Source organism: Pongo pygmaeus, chromosome 2, assembly GCF_028885625.2.
Source record: "Pongo pygmaeus isolate AG05252 chromosome 2, NHGRI_mPonPyg2-v2.0_pri, whole genome shotgun sequence".
Taxonomy (NCBI): Eukaryota; Metazoa; Chordata; class Mammalia; order Primates; family Hominidae; genus Pongo; species Pongo pygmaeus.
In genome coordinates, this window is record NC_085930.1 from 67,488,694 (window position 1) to 67,512,860 (window position 24,167).

The 24,167-nt window shown below is 52.0% G+C and overlaps 1 protein-coding gene across 17 annotated transcripts in view; it reads left to right on the top strand.

The window, feature by feature from the left end:
* The window catches only part of ATP2B2 (ATPase plasma membrane Ca2+ transporting 2), a 388,403-nt gene that overhangs the window by 301,831 nt on the left and 62,405 nt on the right, over positions 1-24,167 (top strand). For 11 of the 17 annotated variants that reach the window (XM_054481331.2, XM_054481334.2, XM_054481347.2 and 8 more), the window contains 4 exons: positions 7,392-7,649; positions 8,645-8,770; positions 21,308-21,433; positions 23,192-23,224. In XM_054481331.2, coding sequence (XP_054337306.1) covers positions 7,392-7,649; positions 8,645-8,770; positions 21,308-21,433; positions 23,192-23,224 — 543 coding nt within the window. The remainder of the gene's footprint in view (positions 1-7,391; positions 7,650-8,644; positions 8,771-21,307; positions 21,434-23,191; positions 23,225-24,167) is intronic. The other 6 variants (XM_054481345.2, XM_054481338.2, XM_054481341.2 and 3 more) reach the window with 1 other exon arrangement.

Genomic DNA, 24,167 nt, shown 5'->3' on the forward strand with positions numbered 1-24,167 from the left:
TAATAGCACATAAGAAATAACATTATGGGCCTCATTTTCCCTAAATAAGAAGGTGGTCTCTGAGGTCCCTTGAATATCTGTTGTCCTGCCCCCTCCCAGGCCAAAGTTGCCCAAGAAACTGGATAACCAAGTCTATTAGGCCAACTACCTCAATTTTACACATAATAAGTTGATTTCTTACATGACCTCTTCCCATAGAGGGTTTAAAGACACAAGAGATACATCTCACAGGATGCAGTCAAATAGCCAGCCGGAAAAGGAATGGAAGCAAAGAAACCAGCTATAATTGCTGCCATGATTGACATTTAAATCTGACTTGAGGTTCCTGGCAGCCAAGACAGAAAGGGAATTAGGGTGATTTGCTGTGAATATACTAAAAAGTACTGAATTTAAAAAATAATAATAATAAAACAAAAATTTTTAAATGAAAAATAAAATTAAAAACTAAAAGGTAGATTTGCATAGCTCAAATTATCAACAAGGAGGAAAAATATTTAGGAAGATGACATTTCTCTTTACAAGAATTCTGGGATGAACTTTCACATAGGACATTATAAGAAATGCACAATGGGCAGCCTTATTTGCAGAAGTTTTATACCAAATATGAAAGAAGGTAGTACATGACGACTTGAATAAGCCTTGAACAAAGCTAAGAGTGTAACACAAATGCATAATGATAATACTTCTTACTATTTTTATAGCTACCACTAGTTGGGAGCTATTATGATAGAAGTCCATTTAATTCTCAATCCTCACAACAACCCTATAGGTAGGTGCTATTATTATCCATGAAACCAAGGCCCTGAGACAGCAAATCGCTTGCTAAGGGCACACAGCTAGAAAGTAGCAGAACCATGACTCAGACCAAAGCATTCTGGCTCCTCGGTCCTGTCCCTCAGCTGCGTTTCCTCAGAGAGGGACAGGACTGAATCAGCCCGGATACATGGCCTCATGCAACCCAATTCAGTACAAGATTAGAACTCAGATAGCAGGTGGTGGAGGGGGTGGAGGGGTAACATGGACCGAGCTCCTCATGTGTGCCAGGAGGAGCTTCTAACCCCCTAAACAGGTGGCTGCGATCTTCCGTCTTAGAGATTCAGAAACCAAGGCCCAGAGAGGGGAAGGACTTGCCTGCGGTCACAAAGCTACCTTAGACGGTAGGGCAGGATTTTCAACCCGAGTCTGTCTGGCGCTTTCCAAGGCTCTTCCCTGCCTCTGGCTGGGGCACTAGCTCAGGCCGCACCCTGGTCCAAGGCAGCTGCACACAATCCAGCTTCACTGGGATCAAAAGTTCTTGGGCTTTGTGACCATCCTGACTCTCCCGAAGCCCACGCCCTGGCCTGAGATCTGAGCTCTCGGCCTTCCATGTTTCCAGGGCTCCTGTGCCCCAAGTCAGGCTGGGGCTCCATCAATCCCCAGCCACCAAGTGCAAAAACAAACAAACAAAAAAAAACCCTGAGAGAGACATCAGTTTCACCAGGGAAGTTGACAGGGACAGTTATGTGGCCTTCTTGGCTCCCTTCTCCCTGCACACAGCCTTCCAGAGACTGGGGCCCAGCTGTGACTGAGCACCCAGTATATGTGGCACTTTATGTCCGGGTTCTCAGTGAAGCCTCACACCCATTTCACAGACCAGGAACTTTCGGCCAAAGATCCCCAACAGGGCCCTCCCTGAGCAGCCGGTGTTGAAATTGTGCCATTGCTATGGTGCTAGTGAGTTTTGTTTGAAATCATGAAATGCACCCAATTTCTTTTTGACACCAGCTGCCACATCTTGGAAGGCACCAGAGTCCAGTGATCGGAGCCTAGGCACAGGGCCTGGATCTGCCTGTCTGGCCCTGGACCCAGGCCAGCCCTCCATTTGCTCAGCTTCAGTGTCTTCATCCATAAAATGGGGTGAATGATAGTACTTGCCCTGTGGAGCTCTTGTGATGATTGAAGGAAATAATGCAAAGCGCTTAGCACGGAGCCCTGAGCAAACCTCAGGAAGCACGTATCACTCCCCATGTGGCCGATCGCCCCTGGTTTCTGGAAAAGTGGCCACGTTCTTTTCAACACCCCACAATTCTAGTATCCTCTATAGCAACGTGGGGGTAGACAGTGTGAGTGTATTAGAGCCACAGGTTCCAAAGCCCCAGCACCTGTCACTCTTGCCTCCAGCCCCTGTCATGTTGAGTCCTCAGAGGCCCACTGCCCATCTCCACCCCAGGTCTAAAGATCCAGGAGTTAGGGCCTGAGCCAGGCAGAGAGCCTTGCTTCGGAGGGGGCGGGCAACCCTGTGCACAGAACAGACTCAGGAAGTTCTACAGAAGGAGCAACACCGGCCCTGTAAGCAGAAGGAAGGAAGGAGGGAGCGCAGGCTAGGGGGAAGGAGGAAAAGGAAAGGAAGAAGGAAGGCAGGGAGGGGCTTATTTATAACCTGGCACCCATAGGAAAGATGGACAACATTCCACCACCGGCTTCACCAAATCCCCGGTGCTCACGTTCTGTTTGAACTCATTCAGTTTTATTTATCACTTGCCATTATCTTAAGTGCCTTGGAATGGACGTCCTCAGCCCCGAGCTCTGATGCTAGCCAGGTACACGGCATCCCCACCCCCACCCCATCTGGCAGGTGAGGGAACTGGAGCTCCAAGAGGGGAGGGTGGGGACTCACCCAGAGTTGTGGCCTGGGCCCCCGAGTCAGGCCTCAGGCTTCCCGCACTGGGGACAAACTCAAGAGCCAGGGATGAAAGACCCGCAACTGGACTCCTTCCAGGGTCAGGTCTGGGGGCAGGCAGGGAATACAACATGGTGGCAGCACTACAGGGCTGACCGCCCCCACCAGAAGACATGTCTTCCCGAGAGGGAGGCCTGCTCTTAGCAGATGACAAAGCAGGGGCTCGGGACCCAGTGGGATGTGGGTTCAAATCCAGGCTCAGCAACTCCCAGCAAGTGACTGCCCCTGCCCAGGCCTTACCTTCTCCCTCTGTAAGACAGGGCTGGTCACTGGCAATGTTGATGGGTGGAATTAGAGTCACACACGCAATGAGTGTATGAGTTTCTCGCTGTGCCTGGCCCATTGTAGACAGTTAGTAGAGACAGACATGTGTCACTTAGCGACAGGGACATGTCATGTTCTAAGGCAATTTCGTCATCGTACCGACATTGTAGGATGTGTTTACACATACCTAGATGGCACAGCCCACTATGCACCTGAGCTGTATGGTGCAGCCCGTTGCTCCTAGGCTACGCACCTGCACAGCATGTGACCAGACTGAATCCTGTAGGTAGCTGTAACACAATGGTATTTGTGTATCTAAACATAGAGAAGGTACAGTAGAAATACAGTATTATAATATCATGAGACCACTGCGGTAAATGCAGTTTGTCACTAACAGAAACGGCCTTGCATGGCTCATGACTATGTTTGCTGAGTGACCACAGGGCCCTTGTCCAGTGGTGACACTGTTGCTATCTGTACACAGTGTCTAGTTTTACCTAATGCCTAACTCCTGGGGCTCTGCCCCACACTTCATCTCATCCTTTTCCCTAAAACCATTGGGCCAAGCTGGGCCAGGCTGGGCAGGATGCTCCCTGATGATCAGGAGTGAAGGGGTATAAATGCATCCCCAAACTTAAAGCCAGGAGCCCTCGTTTGAGTCCTGGCTATGTCACTTCCTGGTGTGTAACCTTGGGAAGGTCTTATCTCATACTCATCACTGAGAAAGCAGTTGGGGCAGGGCTGTGGGTGCTGCAGCTTTCTGCATCCTGTTAGCCCTCTACCAACATCATTTTGTACATGAAGGATTACCTAGCTCAGAGACCTCTAGGCACTTGTCCTAGGTCACACAGCGTGTTCATGGCAGAGCTAGGATTGGCACACTCAGTGCCCCTAACCCCCTGTTGGTGACAGCTCCCCTACTGCCAGAGTGCCAACAGAGTGATAGGCGCATAGTAGGTGTTTAGAAAATGTTTATGGCTCAACCAGTTTTGAGGTTATTTGTTGGATACCAGGCCCTGGTAGCCATCTGGGAGGCAGATTCCCCATTGTACTGGTGAACATGCAGACAGGCCCAAAGAGGCCAAGTGGGTTCCCCAAGCTTACACAGACAGGGAGAGGCCACACCCTCTGCAGCTCCAGGTCCAGGAAGAGCAGTTGCAGTTCCCTGGACCCTATGGCCACTGTCTCCAGATCCTGTCCCTGCCCCAGTCCAAGGGAGCCCCAGAGGAGACCTCAGCAGGACCCACCCACTCCCCTCTTCCGTCCCCTTCCTATTCTCTTCTCACTAATTGCTCCAGGGGCAGCAGGAGTTGTTCCTAGGGTCGGACAGCTTCCAGGTGGCCGAATCCCTACCCCAGCGATCTGCACTCCCACTTTCTAGCCATCCCTCGGCACCACGTGACCATCAGACAGTTCTCTGGAGATAAAAGCTAATCGGCTTTTGCTGGCAGAGTGCCCTCCAAGGCCCAGAGGGTTCCTTGCTATTGAGTCAACAAGGGCAGCAGCTAGGGCTGGGAGTTGGAATAGGGTGCAAATCCCACTCAGTCACTGTGCCCTTGGCTTTCAGAGGCCAGTCCAAGGAAAAAACCTCATGAAAAGGGGAGAGGACCAACTTTTACCATGTATCTATCATGTGCCAGGCCCTTAGCTCACAAATCCGTTGGGTTATCCCACTTCACAGCTGTCTAACCTGAGACTCAGAGAGGCCAAGTCACTTACCTAAAGTCGCACAGCAGAGGTTGGACTTGAACTAGGTCTTTCTGATTCCAGAACCTGAAAGCTTGTCATTGCTCTAAGTGTCCAAATGCTCCAGTAGCTACTCTAATGGGGGCCCCATTGAGGAAGCACACAGCAGGGGAAATAACAGCCTTCCCATTTCCAGAGCACATAGCAAGGGGCAGGGGATAACAAAAGTCTTGTAAAATGCAGCATGGGGCTCTGTAATCCCACTCCTTCCCCCTCCCTGCCCCTAAGCCCCAAGAAAATGTGTTTCCATGTACTGGGTTCCTGTTTAGCAAGGCTCACCTGTGTCTCCCAGTCTTTGGAGTCTCTATTGGCATCATTCATGGTGGTACAGGAGGCACCGTTCACCATTTCCTCTCCTCCCGTCATCATATGTCACTCAAATCCAGCAGGAGCTCCTTCTGTAATGTGGGCCTCAGGGCTTCATAAAGCCGGGCTGTGGAACTTGAACGCAATAATGCTCACCCACACACTGGAAAATAAGAATCACCAGTTTTAACTGAGCATTTATTGTGTGCTCACTGCAGTGGGTGTTTTACCCGAAGGCTCTCTCTTAATCCTCTCAACCACCTTATGAGAGAGCACCTGCCATTTTGCAGATGAGAAAAACCAAAACAAGGCAGGCACAGTGGTTACGTAGCAAGTTCATGGGCACACAGCAGTTAGCACAGCTGGGATTCAAACTTGGTTACCATTAGGACAGTTATGATTACCATTACTCCAAGGCTGGTCCTGCTAAACAGTTTAAAATTACTGGAAGTCTGAAACTCCCAAGGTGGGGAGAAAGGTGGCTTTGGGAACCCCGCATGATGGCATTGTTTACTGGCCCGAAGGGAACAGCTGGTTCAGTGCAAGACCTGGAATTTTCCAGTGGCGCATGCAGCTGGGCCGCAGTGATTCCATATCTCCCCAGGCTTGGGCCCCACCCTTCCAGGAGCCCAAAGCCCGTAAACATTCCTTGAGTGTCACTTGGCCTTCTTGTCATGTTGCTTCTGACCCCTGGCTTTCCAGAAGCTTCCACTGGGGTCTCTTGAAGCTTCTGTTCTCTGTTCCTTGAGACAGACTGGATTTCCAGATGCTCGGCCATGAATCTTTGGCAAACACATGGCAGAGGGGGCTGCTGGGCTCAGGGAGAGTGAACAGGCCAGGTCTGGTGTCAGATCCCAGATCTGGATCCAAACCCCGTTATCTGCTGTGTGACCCCAGGTAAGTCTCTGCTTCTCTCTGAACAGCTACCCTTCTCTCAGCCAGCTTGAGGGTTAAAGTGAATGCTGGGTGCACAGCAGGCCTTGCAGGGTATCCAGTGCCCCACTTGGCCCCTGTGGAGGGGAACTGCTCTGAGTTTTCCAGGAAGGATGGTCCGATGCTGCTGGAGATTCCTTTCCATGGAAATGGCCGCTCCCCAGGTCCCTGGGGAAATGAAGGCCTGGGCATGTCCTGGCTGTGGCACCTCACCTCCTGGGCCTCCACCTCTTACTCTCAGGACCCTTGTGGGGATGAGAGAGGGGCGTGGAAGGGCCTTAGGCCCAGCACTGCATGGGTAGAACCTGCCTTTGGGTCTGACACCTTCAGATCAGATGTGCCTAGGTTCTTCTTTTTCTGTTCACCCCGTGGGCCTGGCAGACCTCGAGAGTTTTCAGGGCCTAGACTGGGAGGCTCAGTGGTTGCAAGGGTGTGGGATGCAGGCTCACTGTAGGTCAGACAGGCAGCCTGCAGCTCAAGCCTCAGTGTCCTCACTGTGGAGGGCAGCTCACTCCTCAGCTGACGTCTGAAAAGGACTGAGTTAGAGAACCTCCTGTGTGCTGAGCTCTGGCCAGGAGCTTCTACCTTCCTCTCCCTGAGCCCTGGAAGGTGGTCCCAGTGATCCCTATTTTGCAGATGAGGCCACTGAAGCTGGGGAAAGGCAATGACTTACCCAAAATCATGCAGAGGCAGCAGGAGGATTAGAACCAGCTCATCTTCCCAACCTGCCTGGGCAATGTAATGAGACTCCGACAGAAGAAGAGGACATCGGCAAAACTGCCTTTTCAGACCCTAAAGCACGTGCAATATTGGCTGCCTTTGTTCTGGAAAAAAAAAAAAAAATACCTCACTTAGTCTCTTTTCTCATGAATTAGAGAAAATTCCTTGTCTTTTCTCATCAATTAGAGAAAATTATCTTTTCTCTCCTCTGTGCCTTGTCTGTGCTGTAGAGTCTGTGAACTTTACAACATTAAATTTCAACTCTCACAATAGGTCCCCGAGATAAAGAATATTCTTACCCAGATGAGAAAATGAGTTTCAGAAAGGGAGTCATTTGCCCAAGATCTCACAGCTAGAACAAAGGCAGAAAACTGAAGGGGCTAAGATGGTGGGCTCTGAAGCCAGACTGCCTGGGTTCACATTCTAGCTTCCTACTTGCCCTTCATAACTTGGGCAAGTCACTTGACCTCTCTGAGAAACCTCAGCTTCCACATCTGTGAAATGGGCAGTGGGAGTACCCTGTGAGATGATCCGTGTGAAGCACTTTCCACAGGGCTTGGTACCCAGACACACTGCGTAAGTGGATAATTATCATCTGATTCTTAACACTTGTTACTTGGCAGAGCTAAGCTATAAATCCAGGCCCATGAGGCCTCTCCTGTCTGGCTGACCTCATTCTGCCTGCTTCTATCTGGTCTTTCAGGATGCGCGACAGCCCAGGGTGGGGCGGAGGATGAAGGAGAGGCAGAGGCAGGTTGGATCGAGGGGGCCGCCATTCTCCTCTCAGTCATCTGTGTGGTCCTGGTCACGGCCTTCAATGACTGGAGCAAAGAGAAACAGTTCCGGGGCCTGCAGAGCCGCATCGAGCAGGAACAGAAATTTACCGTGGTCCGAGCTGGCCAGGTGGTCCAGATCCCTGTGGCTGAGATCGTGGTTGGGGACATAGCCCAGGTCAAATATGGTAAGTGCCCCAGCCACAGAGCCAGGTTCTAAAGCTGGATTCTGGGCAGAGGTGGGACAGGCCAGGCTGATGCAAAGAGATTGGCTCAAGGAAGGGGGTGCATTCCTGAAGGCTGATCCCAAGCCAATATGTCTTCCGAGATCCTTTAGGAGGTGGAAGAGTACTTCCTGGAGGGGGTACAATCCCAGAATCTATTTAAATCAGCAATTACAAGTACATGGCACATGTGCCACCACTCTCCAAACTTCCACCCATAGCAGACATTACTAATCAGTCACAGCTCAGAGCCTGGATGTAGCCGCAGAAGCCTTCTCAGCACAGCACCCCAACAACCACTGATACTCAGAATGGGTTTATTAGGTGAAACCTATTTCCCATCCCTGATTTGGCTGTTAATGGATGCTTGTTGGGCTACAGGAGATGTTAGAAAGCGTGTAAGTAGGTAAGTGAATATTCTGGGCCTGTGCTACTGCCATGGAGAAAACGGGCAGGCTGGCACCAAAGGGAGTTTGAGCCAGATATGTCCTAGGTAAGTTGAGGCAGAAGGTAGGGGAGAGATTGGAATGCCCCTCCTCACTCTGCCCTAAAGGGCTTGACTTCCCCTTGACGATGTGACTTGGTTGGGGTCTTCTCAACCCAGCCAAGACAGACTGGTTCCTTCCAAAAGATTTCCCCAAGCCATAACTGAGACTAAAGAGGAATGAATTGTTGGGAGACCTGCACTCCAAGTTCAGGCGAGGCCAAAAGAAACACTTCATAAAGTACATGCCCGCTTGAGTGAGGGTTGCAGGGCCCCAACCTCAGCCCTCCAGGCCTTGTGCTGTGCACCTTAGCTCCAGTCTTGAGCTGTACATGGGCCTTCTATGGGCACCATCTTGGTTCCTATACCCTGGGAGCTCTAGGCATTCTGTCCCTGATGGCAAACCTTTAAGGGAATGTTCCAACCTTCTAGTCACCTGACAGCCTGCTGACTCCCCTGCCCTTTCTCTTGCCAGGTGACCTCCTCCCTGCCGACGGCCTCTTCATCCAGGGCAATGACCTCAAGATTGATGAAAGCTCCCTAACTGGAGAGTCTGACCAGGTGCGCAAGTCCGTGGACAAGGACCCCATGCTGCTGTCAGGTGAGCTTCAGCCTGATGTTGGGCCCATTCCCATCACCATGCACAGGGGATGCCTGTGTGTCCCCTTCATGAGGCTGAAGGGACTCAGAGACTTTGATTCTTGATTCTGGTATCTCCAGCCAGCTCAGCCCCAAGTGAGAACTCCCTTCCTTTTCCCTCACAAACACACATTGAGCCTACTGTGCGCTCAGCAACCCCAGCCCTGGGGAGACTGCGGCAAATAAAATAGACAAAGCATCCCTGCCCTAATGGCATTGGCGTTCTAGTGACTTGGTTTACTAGAAAGCTGAACACCGAAGCCCACTCTCATCAGAGATGAGAAAGAATCAGTCAGGTGATAAGCGTTCTGGCCACCAGCTGTGTGCCAGGTACTGGGCCCAGCACTAGGGCTGCAGCAGTGAGTAAGGCAGGGAAGGCCCAGCCCTGAGGAGCTTGTGGCGGAGTGAGGAGCAGGGAGGCGATGTGAAAATTCCTGAGCAGAGAAGTGTGTGAAGAAAACAGACAGGGCGCAAGGTGTACTGAGTGTGGGTGATGAGGAGGAGCTGGCCTTGTGACTATCCGAGGAAGAGCACACCAGGCAGAGGAAACAGCAGGGGCAAAAGCCCAGAAGCAGGACCGGCTGGAGACTGCAGTGAAATAGAGAGAGTGGAGAGACCAGAGGTCAGGCCTCATGGGCCATGATCAGCGTTTGGAAATTACTCCCGGTGTAATGAGGTTTCTCTGAAACGGTTTTAAGCAGTGAGCTGATCATGTTTACATTTTTACAAGCTCACTCAGCTACAGGGGCAGAGAAGAGGTGGGGAAACCCTCAGGGGTAAGACACTAGCCAGGTGAGGCCCCTTTTCACAGGGACGCCCAAAAGGCCTTATTGTCCAGCAGTGCTCAGCAAACACCCTCTGCAAAGCTACTCTGGGTGCTCAGGCCAAGTTCTGGAACTATCTCCACCCCCAACCCACCAGTGATGCAGGCCCAGCCCCTGCCCATGGGAGCCCTTAGCCTGAATGGCCTTGGGGATTCAGGCCTACCAACAGCTAATCCCACAGTAGACGTGTGAGGAAGGTGCTGTGAGAAAGCCAAGGAAGGAACAGAGCTCCCTGGAGGAGGTGGCGTTGAGCTGGGTTTTAAAGGATGAATAGGAGCTTTCCAAGTCCAATTGTAGAGAACGGGCCCTCCGAGCAGAGGGAACCACGTACAAAGGCACAGAGGTCTGAAGGAGTGTGGAATGTCCTGGAAATACAAACAAGTCTGCAGGACAGAATGGTAGGAGTGAGAATAAAGGTGAGGGCATTTATTTATCCAGCATTTATTCAACCAACAATTGTTAAGCACATAATGTGTGCCACTGGTTAAGGAAACAAACAAGGTCCCTGCTGTCCTGGAGCTTAGAATTTAGTAAAGGAGAGAACCAGTAAAGGAATAAGCAAGCAGATATGCAAGGTAACTTCAGATAATGGTAAGTCAGATGAAGATGTTCCACCATCGTAGTGAGATATATAGAGATCTGCAGGAAAGGCACAGGAATCTGAGTTCGTCAGGGAAACCCTGTCTGAAAAGGTTGCATTTGACCTCAAATCAGAACAATGAGAAGAAAAAAGTATTCCAGGCAGAGAGATAGCAAGTGCAAAGCCCCCGGGGTCTCACTGAGAGACCATGGAATGCCCCAAATGACCTCTTAGAACATAGGGCCACATGAGAGTTCAATAAATTGTTACAGCCCTGTGGCCCTGGTCCTGCCCTCTGGGATGAAGTGGTTGACAGACAGAGCATCCTTGGGGGCAGTGGCCAGGTATGTCCTCTGGATGTGTGGAAGCCCAGGGTAGGCATGGGCCTGAGAGGATGGAAATTTCAGACAGTTTGGGGAAGAGGGAAGAGGGGAGGATCCTGGCAGGAAGCTGGAGAGAGAATGTTCAGAATCACTGGCCTGACAGCATCACAAACCAGCCAAGGAGGAGGGCACAGGTACAGAGAGACCCTGGAAAAGACACGACGGGCAGAGATGGATGGGAAGCCAAGCAGCCAGTCCGGAGTGAGTCATAGGGTGGCCGGGTCTCGGAGCAGGGGCAGGAGGGCCCAGAGGGAACAGAGGTGCCAAAAATAAGACAATGCTGAAGGCAGAGGATGGGAGCAGGAGATTTCAGGACGAGAAACATAAGGGGAGAGTGAGGAGGTGCTTTGGGGAGCTTGGGGAGCTCTCTGGCTGTGTGTGCCAACTCTCTGTCAAGAAGCCTCAAAACTTGGAGAGGCCGGGATGTCTCCAGGGAGGCCAGAAGTCCCAGGAGACCAGGAGATCCTACAGGAGAGCTGACGCCTGCAGGCCCTTGGAGACTCAGAAGGGAGCTCACCCCTTAATGGGGAAGGACAAGGGGACTGGGGACAGACAGAAGGCATTCCAGGTCTCAGCAGGGATCCCAGTGAGTCCCGTGAAGCCTGGGCTGCTGGGGTCAGCATTGGTTTTGGCAGGATTCCCAGTCATCTTGGAATGGTGGCCTGTGAGCACTGAGATGAGAAAGGGGTGACTGCAAAAAGCCACTACAGGCCCTCTGAGCCCAAGTTGAACCAGCGGCCTTGGTCTCCATCTGGCTGGAAGCCTGGGTAGATGGAAGAGGCCTGGGGCCTCTGGATGTCAGGAGACATCAGCCAAGGTCTCCAGGATGTCCCTGTGGGCAGGAAGGAGAGGGGCATGCGGGAACCTGGAGATCTCAGTGGGTTCGTGCTGGTTCTTGGGTCACTGGTAATCTGGTGGACAGTTTCTAGTGGCCTTCCCTGGAGCTCTATCCTGTTGCAATGTGCAAAGTGTTCCCATCAGTCCCTCAGAGCCCACAGGCACAAGGGGGTGGCAAAAAGAAAGCAAGTGTCAGGATCCAGAAAGATGATCACAGGACACAGGATGAACCAGATGGAAGAAAGTGAAGCTCCTTGGCGAGCCTGAAGCCCTGGCATCAGAAATGCAATTGCGTGGGAGTCAGCAGGGCAAGGGAGTGTGGCTCAGCTCAAACTCATAGGGAGAAACTGATAAAGGGGCATAGCTGGCTCCATAGAAAGCAGTATAATTGGAAAGAGAATTCTGTAACAGTCGGGACCATTATCAGACAAAAGAGTCTGCCTGTAAGATAGTGAGTTCCCCGTCACCGACTGTCTATGAGCAGGATGTAGACAGGCTGCAGGTGGGGATGTTGGAGAGTGACCTACTGAATGGGCACTGCATTCAGCGCCCCTCCCAGCCCTGAGAGTACATTCACCATGCCCTATCTCCCAGTCTGCCTCCGCCATCTACTGATCCACCTTGTCTTGCTCCCTTCAATCTGCCTCTGCTGAGGCTGTCCTCTCTTCCCAGTCTTATTTATTCCTCTTTGCCCACTGAACTTTTTTCCATCTGCTCAAGCCCCACCTCCTCCATGAAGGCTTCCCTGACCACCACTGCCCTGTGGCAGTCACCCCCTGACCACCTGGGACCCACTTTTAGCCTGTGACACTCCACTCTGTGCTTGACCCAAACAGACACAGCCTCATGGTGTTTGAGTTTTGCACTGCACAAACCATCTCAAATAAAATGAAGAACAAAATTCGTCGACCATCCCACCACCCAACCAGATCTCACTGGTCTCATTTTTATAGGCCCTGCTGTCTTTGGCCACATGCAGATAGACGGCACTACCAGGATGTGTTTCTGCATCAATCTTCTTGCCCACGCAGGTCTGAGCAGCCAGGAGCTCTGAACTGGAAGCTCTCAGGAGGTTGTGCCCAGCTCAACCCTGGGCCCTGCAGACCTTAGGCTCTGTCCTCCAGAGTCAGTGGGGAGAAGCTGTGCAGTGTGATAGAGCAGAGCGTCAGGCTGAGCTGAACAGGACCTGAGCTCTCAAGTGAACTTGCTGTGTGGCCTCAGGCACATGGCTTCACTTCTCTGAGCCCATTTCCCTGGGAGGACAATAGGAATGTCATTCATGATATGATGTAAGTGGATCCCCTAGCACAGTGCTGCACAGGGAGGCTCAAGATGAGTTGGTCCCCTTCCCCATTCCTTGGATGGGGCCTGGACTTGGTGAAACAGACTGGGTTCCAATCCCAACTGTACTCCTCCTTAGCCGGGGACCCCCAACAAGCTTCTCCCCCTTTCTGATTATAGCCCCAGCTCATGAGGTTGTGTTGAAATCTGGAACCTCCAGAAATGTCCATTTCCCCCTCTCATCCTTCATCTCAAATGTCTCCCCTTTCCCACCTCTCTGGGCTACCCCCTTCCTCTCCATCATCCAACTCCTCCCTACCTTCAGCCTGCAGCAGCCTGCCTCCCCCAGGGGGTGTTCCTTGATTAATTTCTTCCCCAGTGTTCTGAACTCCCTGCATAACAGCCATTTGGATGCTCATTTTTGTGCAGAACCAGACACCATGGGCCCTTTACATCGGCAGGGAGGCCTTGCTGGGCCTTCCAGTCTGATGATCCTTGAGGAGCAACACAGAGGGACCAGGTTGGGGGCATTTGTGGGGTCTTTATGGTGGTTGAGAAAGCCCTGGTGTCATCTCATGCACTGTTTCAGCTTAGAAGAGGGCAGAAAACACTCAGTTCTGGTCAGTTGGTCCAACCATGCTTGGCCCTTGACCCTGGACAGGTCCCTTCACCTCTCTGAGCCTCTGTGTCTGTGTCAGTGCAATGGGGGAGCTGGTGGGGCCTCCACTGCCTACCCCACAGGGCTGTTGTGGGGACCACAGGCATGCACACATGTGACTGTCCTTTGCAAACAAACCCTGCAGGTGTGAGGTGCTGTGTGGTGTAGAAGGAACATGGCATTTGGAGGCAGAACACCCAGGTTCCAGCCCTCTAACGGCTCCCACTGTGGCCTGTCCCCCTCAGAACCTCAGTTTCCCCATCTGACAAATGAGGGCAGACCAGCCTTCAGAAAGACTCAAATGACCTCAACACTCAGAGCACCAAGGAAATCACCAAAACCAGGCAGGTTTCCCCCTACCTTCCTACCCCCCAGGGACAGACAGGCAGACACAAGCCCGTGTCTGGTGTATCTTCAAATGGGACAGAGTAAAAATGTTCAGAAATTGCAAACTCATATGTCTGCAGGGCCAGTTAGGGAAAGCACAGGTGCCAAACCCAGACCACAGCTGCTTCCTGTTGCTGCCTGCAGAAGCGCCAGCCCCATCTGACCTCAGTGCTCGCTTTGCAAGAGGAGCCAGAAATCCAGATTTCCCTGTACAAACTCTTGATGTTTAAGTATTGGCAAGAAATTCCCATATTTTAAGGTCCCTATGGGTCAAGCCACATATGGGTGGGACCTAGAGTGCAAACTCTGACCTAGGCCTATTTTTTAGCTTTGTGTTTTAAGATAATTTCAAACTTTCAGAAAAGTTGCAAGGATGGCACAAAGAATACGGGCACACCCTTCACTCTGATTCGGCTGTTGCTAAACTTTTGCCGTCTTTGCTCTCTGACAAATCTCACTCTCCCCCTCATCATGCAGATGTGATGGCCTTCTCCCGCTGGACACTGCAGGTGTATCTCCCAAGAGCAAGGGTATTCTCATGCATAACCACAACACAGCCATCAATTCAGGAAACTTGACATTGATTCGGTACTGTCACCTGCTGTGCCATCCATATTCACATTCTGCCAATTGTGCCTGCAGCGTTCTCCAGGCCAGGATCCGTGTGGAGCCCTGTATGCCACTTGGATGCCCTGCCTCTTTGGTCTCCTTTCACATGGAGCAGCGCCTCATCTTTTCATTGTCTTCGTGGAAAGCCAGTGTTTTTTAAACCCTCCTTGGTCATGAACTTCCGTGAGAGTTCCACTAAAGCAGTGACCCCTCTTATAAGGAACAGATGCCCAGTCTCCTGATCTTGCAGCATTTCAGGGGATTGAATGATCCCTAGAGGACCCTGGTCCTATCCCAATTTGCAGCTGGGGAAACTGAGACCCAGAGCAGAAGTGTAAGGCCCCACAGAGGGCAGGGGTAGGGCGGGAGCCAGACCCCAGCTCTGGGCTCTTCCTGTAGCCCCCATGCAGGAGCCTGCCTCCTTGTAGTAACTTCCTCTGGGAAATGCAGGACTAGACTAGATGCCATCAATGTGGCAGTGGAAGGGGCTGGAGCCAGGGGGCCAGGATGGCGGGGCTGTCTTCAAAAAACAGCAAGGCCTGGCTCCAGCAGGCCCATTGGCTCAACCCCTGCAAGACCCTGACATACCCTCCTCCCTTACCCCTGCCAGCCAGAGCACTAACAGCATGAGGTCATGCAGGACATCGGTAAACCCTCTTGGGACTCTGCCCACATCCCAGTGCCTGCTGCCCACCCCACCAAGCAGAAGGCCAGGCATGGGAGAGCCGGAGCTACCACCACTGCCACCGCCTCCAGGGAGCCTAGGACGACACCGTGACTGCAGAAGGCCCAGTCTGCTACTCGGCCCGCACTCTCTCCATTACACTACCCTGCCTCTTCTCCATGAGAGGCAGCGGGGTGTAGTGGATAGAGCACGGGTTCAAGTCCCGGCTCCACCACTCACAGCTGTGTGACCCTGGGCCATCACTCAAGCTCTCTGAGCCAGAAAGTGGTGGGCGGAGGGGCTGGGGATTGAACGTGCGCCAAAACCTACCTCACAGGGCTGTTGTGAGGGGGACACTTTGCCTACTGCCTCATGCTCTGTGAGCGTGTGTTATTAATTGCATTAATAACAGTAATAATGGAAGGACTGTGTCTGGGCTGGGAATCATATTGGCTTTGTTTGGTGCTTGTGCCTGGAGGCAGATAATAGCCCCCAGAAATAGCCTCCATCCCTTCTTCACGGCCTCTCCCCACTGAAGGAACCCTTTTAGAAGAGATGACCTCTCCCTTCTCCCTGTCCAGAGAGAGGCCTGAAAGGTCACACCCGGGAGATCAAGGAACCCTAGGTCCAACCCCTACTGTCCTACACCCTCTGCAACTTCAGTCATTCGCCTTATCTGGGCTCAGAAACCCCATTTTGTAAAAGGAGGCTTCCCAGTTCTGCCACCTATGGCTCAGCATACCCCACGAGCTACCACAGAAGGCTTTGACTCCGAGACTGCCACCATCTGGACCAGCTCAGGGCAAGGGAGAGCCACCTCCTGCTGTTCAGGACAGGCCAGGATGGGCTTTGAGCCTGCAGCTGGGAAGGTCCTGGCCACTCTCTGCTGCCAGGTCAGAGACCAAGGAACATCCCCTCCACAGGACCAGGACAGGGACAGAAGCTTGGGCAGGACAGGACAGACAGTCCCATCCACGGAAACCACAGTGTTCCCTGAGCCTGGGCTCCCTTTTCCTCCCACTCATGGGATAGCTGGCAGCTCCCCACCATGCTCTGGCCCCCCTTTCTCTCCTCGGGGCTGCCCCAGACAGCTCTCCCACCAACTTTGTCCACAAAGTGGAAAAAGCACAAGATTGGAGCCACAGACCAGCTCCCATCCCAGCTCTGCCTTCCTGGGCTGAATGCAGAGATGACCCCCTGAGCTGCTGCCCTGTCTGTAAAATGGGGTGAGGCTAACCACCTCACAGACTGTGACAGCTGAGCAAAAAGTGGCTCAGATGGAACTTGGCACATCATGAATGCTCAAAAGATATTCTCTTCCTTCCTCCCCCTCCACCCAAAAATACTCTCAGTGGCTCCCTATTGAACACCAAGCAAAGACTCCGCTCTGTCACCCTCCACTCAGGCACCTTCTCCCTTCGTGGGCACTGAACTTTGGCCTGGCCCACCCACTGCCATCACACTGGACCACCTCCCACCTTTGCCTGGCTGTGTCCCCTCCGGCCCGCCGTGTCCTTGGCTTGATTTTGTCTTGCATTGCTGTGGATCTGTGTGCCTATCTGCTCTCCTTGACCCCAGCTAGACTGTGAGCTCCTGGAGGGCAGGGACCACAGGGAGCCCTCTCTCAGGCCCCAGAGCCTGGCATGGAGTTGACACCCCACCATGTCTGTCTGTCAAGTGAAGGACTGTGGAGCTGGGGGAAGGGTACGCCATCTGGTCATTCTGTCCACTTGGGCCTCTGCCGGCCTCTCCACACCCTCTTCTTCCCGAGATTTAGCTGTCCACCCTACCCAGGACATGCCCTAGGCTGGTCTCCCTGGGACAGTGTTGAGACACTATTGCTGAGATGTGGGGCCTAAGCCAGCTCCCTCCCCACTCTACAGATGACAAAACTGAGGTCCAGAGAGGAGAGGGGCTGGCCCCAAGGTCACATAGCAATCAGAATTAGACACCAGGTCCCAGGTGCCCTCTTCTGGGTCCAGGGCTCTCTCTCTACCCCTCCCCGTGCTTGTCTTCTGAAGGGCTCTGTGAGCAGTTAGAGGAGGTGGGGGCTACAGAGTGCTGCCCAAGGGACTATGGACAGTGAGGTCCCACAAGGCCCTATCAGGGCCTCCATCCCCAAGAGGTTCCCACCTCTGCCCCTGTGGTCATCCTTTGAGAGGTTTAGCCCACTGCACTTTGACTTGGATGTCTGTTGCTCTGCCATTAATTGCTTCTGCCATGGTGTTAAGCATTGCCCTCTGCAGGGGACTCGTGGAGCTGAAGGGGAACAGTCTAGGGAATGCCCCAGTCCTTTAGAGTCTTCCCCTGGCAGGAGGGCCTGGGAGAGGACAGGGCACAGCCCAGTGAGGTGTGGGAGGAGGGGGCACAGCTGGGATGAATGTGACCCTCTGCAAAACATAAAGATGATTTATTAGGGGCGTCGGTATTCCCAATTATAAATGTAATACATACCCACCCTGGAAAGTTCAAAATAGTACAAAAAATTGTGCTGGAGTTGCAGCTCCAAACCAGGCTGTGCGGGGGAGGCCCAGAGGACACTCCCACTCAGACCCTGCCTTCGAAGGGCTCATGGTCAGGTTGAGGAGCCAGGCCTGGAAGCACCCCCAGAGGAGACTTCAGGTGATTCAGAGGAGACAGATGAAGTCCCCTAGTGGGAGTCAGGAGGGCTACCCAAGGAGAAGGGCATTCATCCTGTGAAGGAGGTTTTGAGCAAGAGGTGAGGGAAAGGCATTCAGGTGGTCACTGTGAGCAAAGGCCAGGGAGGCGGACACCAAGGCCCAGTGAACTGTGCACGCTCCAAGGGCAGAGGCCACGAGACAGAACTCAGTGTCCAGGGCCCAAGAAGGCTGAGGTCTCATCCAGGGGACACTGACTGAGTGGTTTTGACCTCAGGGAGCCCTCCAAACCCTCGGAGAGGGGATTGGAACTGGAGGGACACAGGTAAGAGCAGAGGCTTGGGGATACCAGAGGACAGAGGGAGGGAGGACTGGGGATTGTAGATGCCGCGTCTCCCCTGCCCTGGCTATTGCTTGGCTCTGGAGGACACCCTGGGGCATCTCCAGGGCTGGGCGGGGAGCGCACTATGCCTAAGCCCCTCCCTGGCGTCCTCCTCCCACCTTCCTGCCTCCGGATGTGGGTGTAGAGCTGCCAGCTCCCTGCTGCGATGGGAGTGATTAGATTAGAAGGTGATTTGGGAGTCTGATTATCTTGGGTGGAAATTGGCCCCCTGCATCTTTTTCCATCCTGTCTTGGGTTGGGAGGTGGGGAGCAGCCTCTTGGTTGCCACCTAAGCCGGAGAACCAATGCCTTCATTTCCAACGAACCTTTCTACTGATGTGTCTCAGACCAGAATGTGAGGGCCTTGCCCCTGGAGGCGAAGTGGAATGTAACAAAGACAGCAGGCTCAGGGACAGCAGAGAGTTCAAGTCCAGGCTCTGCCCGTCACCTGCAGAGTGACTCAGCAGGCCACCCCTCCACTCTGAGCCTCAGTTTCCTCCAGTTTGAGGACTAGATGAGATCATTGAGCGTGGAGGGCAGCATGTGCCCTGCACACAGTAGGTGTTCTACAGAGGTCAGCTTGGGTGGCTGTTACTGCTTTCTGTGCCCTATGAATGCAATGTAGTGTTCCTTCCTCTCCTTTGAAGAGTCTCCAGTGATACCTGCCATGAGACCCCAGTTTCTTATCTGTCTAATGCTGATATGTAACAACCCCTCCTCCTAGCACCCTAACAAGCCGAGCTGGTGCCCACGGAGGCATCTTGTCAGCAAGTTATTATAATGAACAAGGCCCTGTTACTGGGCCTCAGCAGGGTGACAGAGCAGGGTGGGGTGCTCCAGGGTCTGCCTGTGATGAGAAGTCACCAGGCCTGGGCTGCTCAGCCTAGAGCCAATGTCTGAGCTCATTCTGTGGTCCCCACTGTGCCCTGCCAAGGGGGAGAAAAAAGCACTGTCCTTCTGTCCTGGGAATGGCCAAAGAGCTTGCCATCTGAGAATCTGGGTTCTGCACAGCCCCTCTGTGAGCCTTCATGACGTGGTTTCTGCATCTGTGCATGGAGAGCCTGGCATTTACGTGCCTGAAAGGAATCATTGGACAGTATCTGTCTCTCTGTAAAGCACTTTGAGATCCTGAGACCCTAGAGACCAAGAGGCTAGATTGTTGCACGCACACACACACACACAAAGCATGCAGCACACACACACAGGCACACACACACACACAACATCGGGATATCACTCAGATCCTACAAGGAAAGGGACAAGGTGGGTGATGCCACTTAAAAAGTGAAAACAGATTCCTTGCTTAAGAAAAGCTCTTTAGGTCTGACCCAGAACCCCTCAACCCTTATTTTAGATACAATTCTAATGAGTTTCCTGACATAGACTTCAAATCTGAAGCAAACCAAAACACAGTGAGAGATAAGTTATGCTGAAAACAGGAAGAAGTGGCACCTAGTCTCAAGCGGACAGAAAGGAGAACTCTGAAAAGCAGAAGTGAGTCCCAGAAGCAAGGCATGGCATGTCGGAGAGTCACTGTCATGGCTGTCAAGGCCTCTGTGACACTGTCCAGCCAGGCCAGGGTGGAATTCTTACTCCCCCATCTGAGAAGGTAGTGCGTCCTGCATGGTATACAGCTTTCTACCCAGAGTAGCAAAAAGATAAAAACAGGAAAAAAAAACTGTGTGCCTGGAGAGCCAACCTTCCAGCATCCAGATTCTTCCAGCACCAATCAAAGGACAAAGGACCAGCAGTGCCGCATTCCCTCGCTGCTAGAACTGGGTGGGCATAGCTGCTGTCTACTTCCCAGACTGGGTCCCAGCTGTCCTCCTGGGGTCACCTTTGCTTCCCCAGTGAGGCCATGGCTTCAGTGGGCTTTTTTTTTCCAATTTTTAAAATTATATTAATAGTAAAATACACATAACATAGAATTTACCATTTTAACCACTTTTAAGTGTACAGTTCAATGGCATTAAGCACTTTCACATTTTTGTGCAACCATCACCACCATCCATCCACAGAACTCTTTCATTCTTCCCAAACTGAAGCTCTGCACCCATTAAACACTAATTTTCATTTCCCTTCCCCAGCCCCTGGCAGCCACCATTCTACTTTCTATCTCTGAAGCTGATGACTCTGGGGACCTCATGCAGGTGGAATCATATAGTATTTATGGTCCTTTTGTGGCTGGCTCACTTACTTACTGCAGTATCCTCAAGGTTCATCCATGTTGTAGCCTGTGTTCAAGTTTCTTTCTCTTTAAGGCTGAATAATATTCCATTGAGTGTATAGACCACATTTCTTCCCTCTCTGCAGCTTATCCTCCCTCTGAAGCCCTTGCTTGCTGTTGGACAAGTTGCTCTCTGAGCCTGCATGGTAGAGAGGCTGCCTGCAAGCAGCAGCAAGGCTCTCTCATGAAACAAAAGCTGACACTGAAGCCCCAAAGATAAAACAAATAAAAGTAGAGCCATCCTGACCAAAGGCCTCCTTCACCCCCCATAGCCACCCTTCCAGCCCCTGGAAAGAATTTCAGGGTCCTTTGGAACCCAGTTTGAGAAATCTAAAGTTCTAGGAAAGTGGTTCTTAACCTTTCTTGCAGCATAGACCCCTGGAGTAGTCTGGTATCATCATGTGCCACCCCTACTCCAAATAAAGCCTTGAAATGCATAAAATGAAATGCATGAGGTCCCACAAGATCCCACTGAGGTCACAAAGGAAACCAATTATATTGGCATAAAGTAGAAAAAAAAATGTGTGGTATAGTAATGAGTGTACTTTATTAGAACACTGAATAACAAGATCTAGCAAGCAGTTGCATAACCACTTTATTTATAAAATAGAGATGAGCACCAACAATGCTGCAGTAGCTGTAAAGTGATACGAAAAAATCTGTGATTTTTGTAATGTATATAGTGGCATCATGACACTGATAACACTCCTGGAGTTTGATGTCTACATCTGTAAGGGTGGTAGAGGAGTGGGGAGAAGGAGACAGAAGGAGGAAGTGACCCTCCAGGCCGGGTAGTAGGTGGTGGGCCTGGAGATGTTTGGGGTACCTGAGAACTGATAGGTAGCAGTGTTTCCACCCCAGCACTGTCCTGAGGTGAAAGCATCTTGAAAGAGCCCACCACACACACAGTGTGAATCTTAACCATAGGTGATGCCCCATGACCTCAGCAGGCAAAGAGCCAGGAGCTGACTGAGACCACATTTTTTCACTCCTTTGGGGAGAGGGCTTCAACCGTGCAATGGTAACTTGGCTTTTGTCCCCTTTCCCAGGGACCCATGTGATGGAGGGCTCAGGACGGATGTTGGTGACTGCTGTGGGTGTGAACTCTCAGACTGGCATCATCTTTACCCTCCTGGGGGCTGGTGGTGAAGAGGAAGAGAAGAAAGACAAAAAAGGTAAGCCTAATCCCCTTGCAGACCAGGAGAGGAGCTCTTAAGGCCACATTTTTTTTTTTTTATTTGTTCACTCAACAAGATAGTTATTGAGTGCCTTCTATGTCCACACCCTGTGCTGACAGCCACCTCCTGCATCCTTAAGGCCTGCATGGGCCAGGTAGGCTCTGTCTGTTCCATCTCCAGGTCTTGTCCCAGTCTCTGTCTTGTCCAATCATGTCATGGAGGCCCCTCCTTCCCCTCTGGGCCAGGCCAAGGATGCTGACCATGTCGTTGAGTCTCCAGCCTCAAGTGGTAGAAACAGCCAGCATCAATTGGTCCCATCATCACTCCAGTATTGAGTAGAAATCCCCACCCAAGCGTATTCCTTCCAATATTGTCAACTCCACTGAGCAGAACTGAAAATCCACTCAGCATAGATTCATCCAAGACATGGGCAGAGGAGATTCTGGGAAAGGCAGCCAGATGCATGGCTCCAAATCAACCATTATGAATTTACTCTCCAGTGCTCCCAGACCTACCATCTTGTCTGAGTTCTGGTTCTTCCTCCTCCTTGAAAATAAGATTCCTTGTTCACTGGGCTCTCCTCAGTGCAGCAGGCTGACCACCCAGGCTAAAACTGTCTCTCAGAACAGACGGAGAGATGCTCACACAAAAAGCTCAAGTCTCGTCAGGCCAGGCCCAAATCCAAAGGCCCAGGCTTCTGGTCCCAGCACAGCTGACTCCTTACCTGTCACCACACTTGATCTCAAAGATAGCCCCCCTTTCACATTTTCAGTCTTTTGTCTCCTTCCTCGAGCACAAGGGGAGGATCTGTGACATTCAGAACTTCTAGAACCCCAGAAGGGAGATGAGAGGACAGATGCCTCCCCCCTGAGTTTTAGGGGCAGCCCTGCTCCCTCCAGCTCTCAGAGGCCAATCAGGCACAGAGCTTAGGTCGAGACTGAAGATTACTTGTTCCTGAAGGCAAAACCCATTTTCTAGGGGGTCCCCTAAGATTATGGTGGCCCCTCCAGCGGGACAATGGGGCTGAGCTGTGTTCTGGGAAATTAGAAGGCTGGAGAGAGTAAAGGGGTGCTGAGGCTGAAACTGAGGAAAGAGTCCTGACTAAGTCCCAGAGGACATAAGGAGAGTGTGCACATGCTGGGTTTGAATCTGTGGTAGGATGGCTGAGCCCTATTCCACAATGACAGCAGTTAGGCAGATCTGAGCAGGTAGGCAGGATTCAGCAGCCTGTACTCATTATCTTCGCCTCACTGAGGCTTGAGTGAGGGGAAGATGCCCCCAGACTCTTCTATGGGCCAGATCTGTGGTTTTTAAAATGCTAGTAGGGCCAGATCTGTGGTTTTTAAATGCCAGTAGGAAGACAAGCGTCAACTGCCCCAGAAGCACAGTTCAGGGTCCTTCGCTGAGCATGTACCTGCATTCCTGTGAGATGGAGATGTCAGAAAAATAGCCTCATGTAGAAAGAAGATGGTGGAATGTGGAAGGGATGTGGCAGAGGAAGCCTGGGGGAGCAGCCCAGCATCTCAGGCCACCATGAGCAGCATGGCCTCAGCTGGGCCCCTTCTGCCCTCCCATCCCATCACCTCCACTAGGAACATTGCTTAGAGCCCACCACATGTCCCCATTTCAGGATGACCCTAGGTGTATGGCCATGTGTGTATGCACATGTGTGTGTTTGTGTGTGTGTGTGTGCGCATGGGCAGATGAGGCTGTGTGTTTCTCCTTCATTAACATGTCTCAAAAATCATCACACAGGTGTGAAGAAGGGGGATGGCCTTCAGCTACCAGGTACAGTAAGACACCCTCAGGGTAGATGGGCTTTTAGAAATAGCAGCAGGCTTTGGTCATTGGGCCCTGCCCCTAGACCACCAGCACACAGCTGGAGGAGGCCACATGCCTGCAGGTGGCTCCACCCCCCAGACCCTCCTTTGTGCCCTCGTGTGATGCCAGCCCTGTGGGACAAGCCAACACCCCACTCCACCCTCTTGCCCTTACAGTGCCTCACCCTACCGGCCAATGCCAAGTGGTACCACCCCCATCTCTACACCACCCTTAGCCCTGCGTACCAGCATGCAAAGCTTGCTCACCATCACAGGACCCTCCCCTCAGGCCCTGCTCTCCCCACCAGCACCCCCGGGGAGCCCATGCCCTCACGCAACAGTGTGCTTCACCCAGTGGGGCCTCTTCCTGCCCATAGAACACTATTCCCCACCCCCAAGAAAGAGCAAAAGGTGTGAATTTAGCCAACTCATATCACTTTTAATTTCTAAATTAAGAAAAATTCACTAGTGCCTTTTCCATCCCATATGCAAAATGCAACATGCTTGATGTCACCTTTTAAATTTGGGGGGCATCTCACATGAGAGTTCTCAAAGCAGTCTCTGGAATGCGGGTTAAGGAAGGAGGCAGTGGCCTGAATCAAGGGCATGAATCCAGTTAAGTCAAAGTCATCACCATTAGCAAATGTTCTGCCAGAACACCCTGATGCACAGAGATGGTGGTTGTGGAGAATACTCATTCTGAGTGGTCTGTGCCCATGCTGAACTGCCTGGTGAATATTTTTCCACTCCTGGCCCCCAGTGGGCAGCCAGATCTCCTCATTTCATGGAGCCCTCTCTTGACTGGTTGGACCAGCAGAGTCCAGACCTCAGCACAGACCAGCACCATCCCACCTAACCACCCTGGTCATCCACCATGCTTTATTTGAAAGACCCTCCATGTCTGAGTTTCT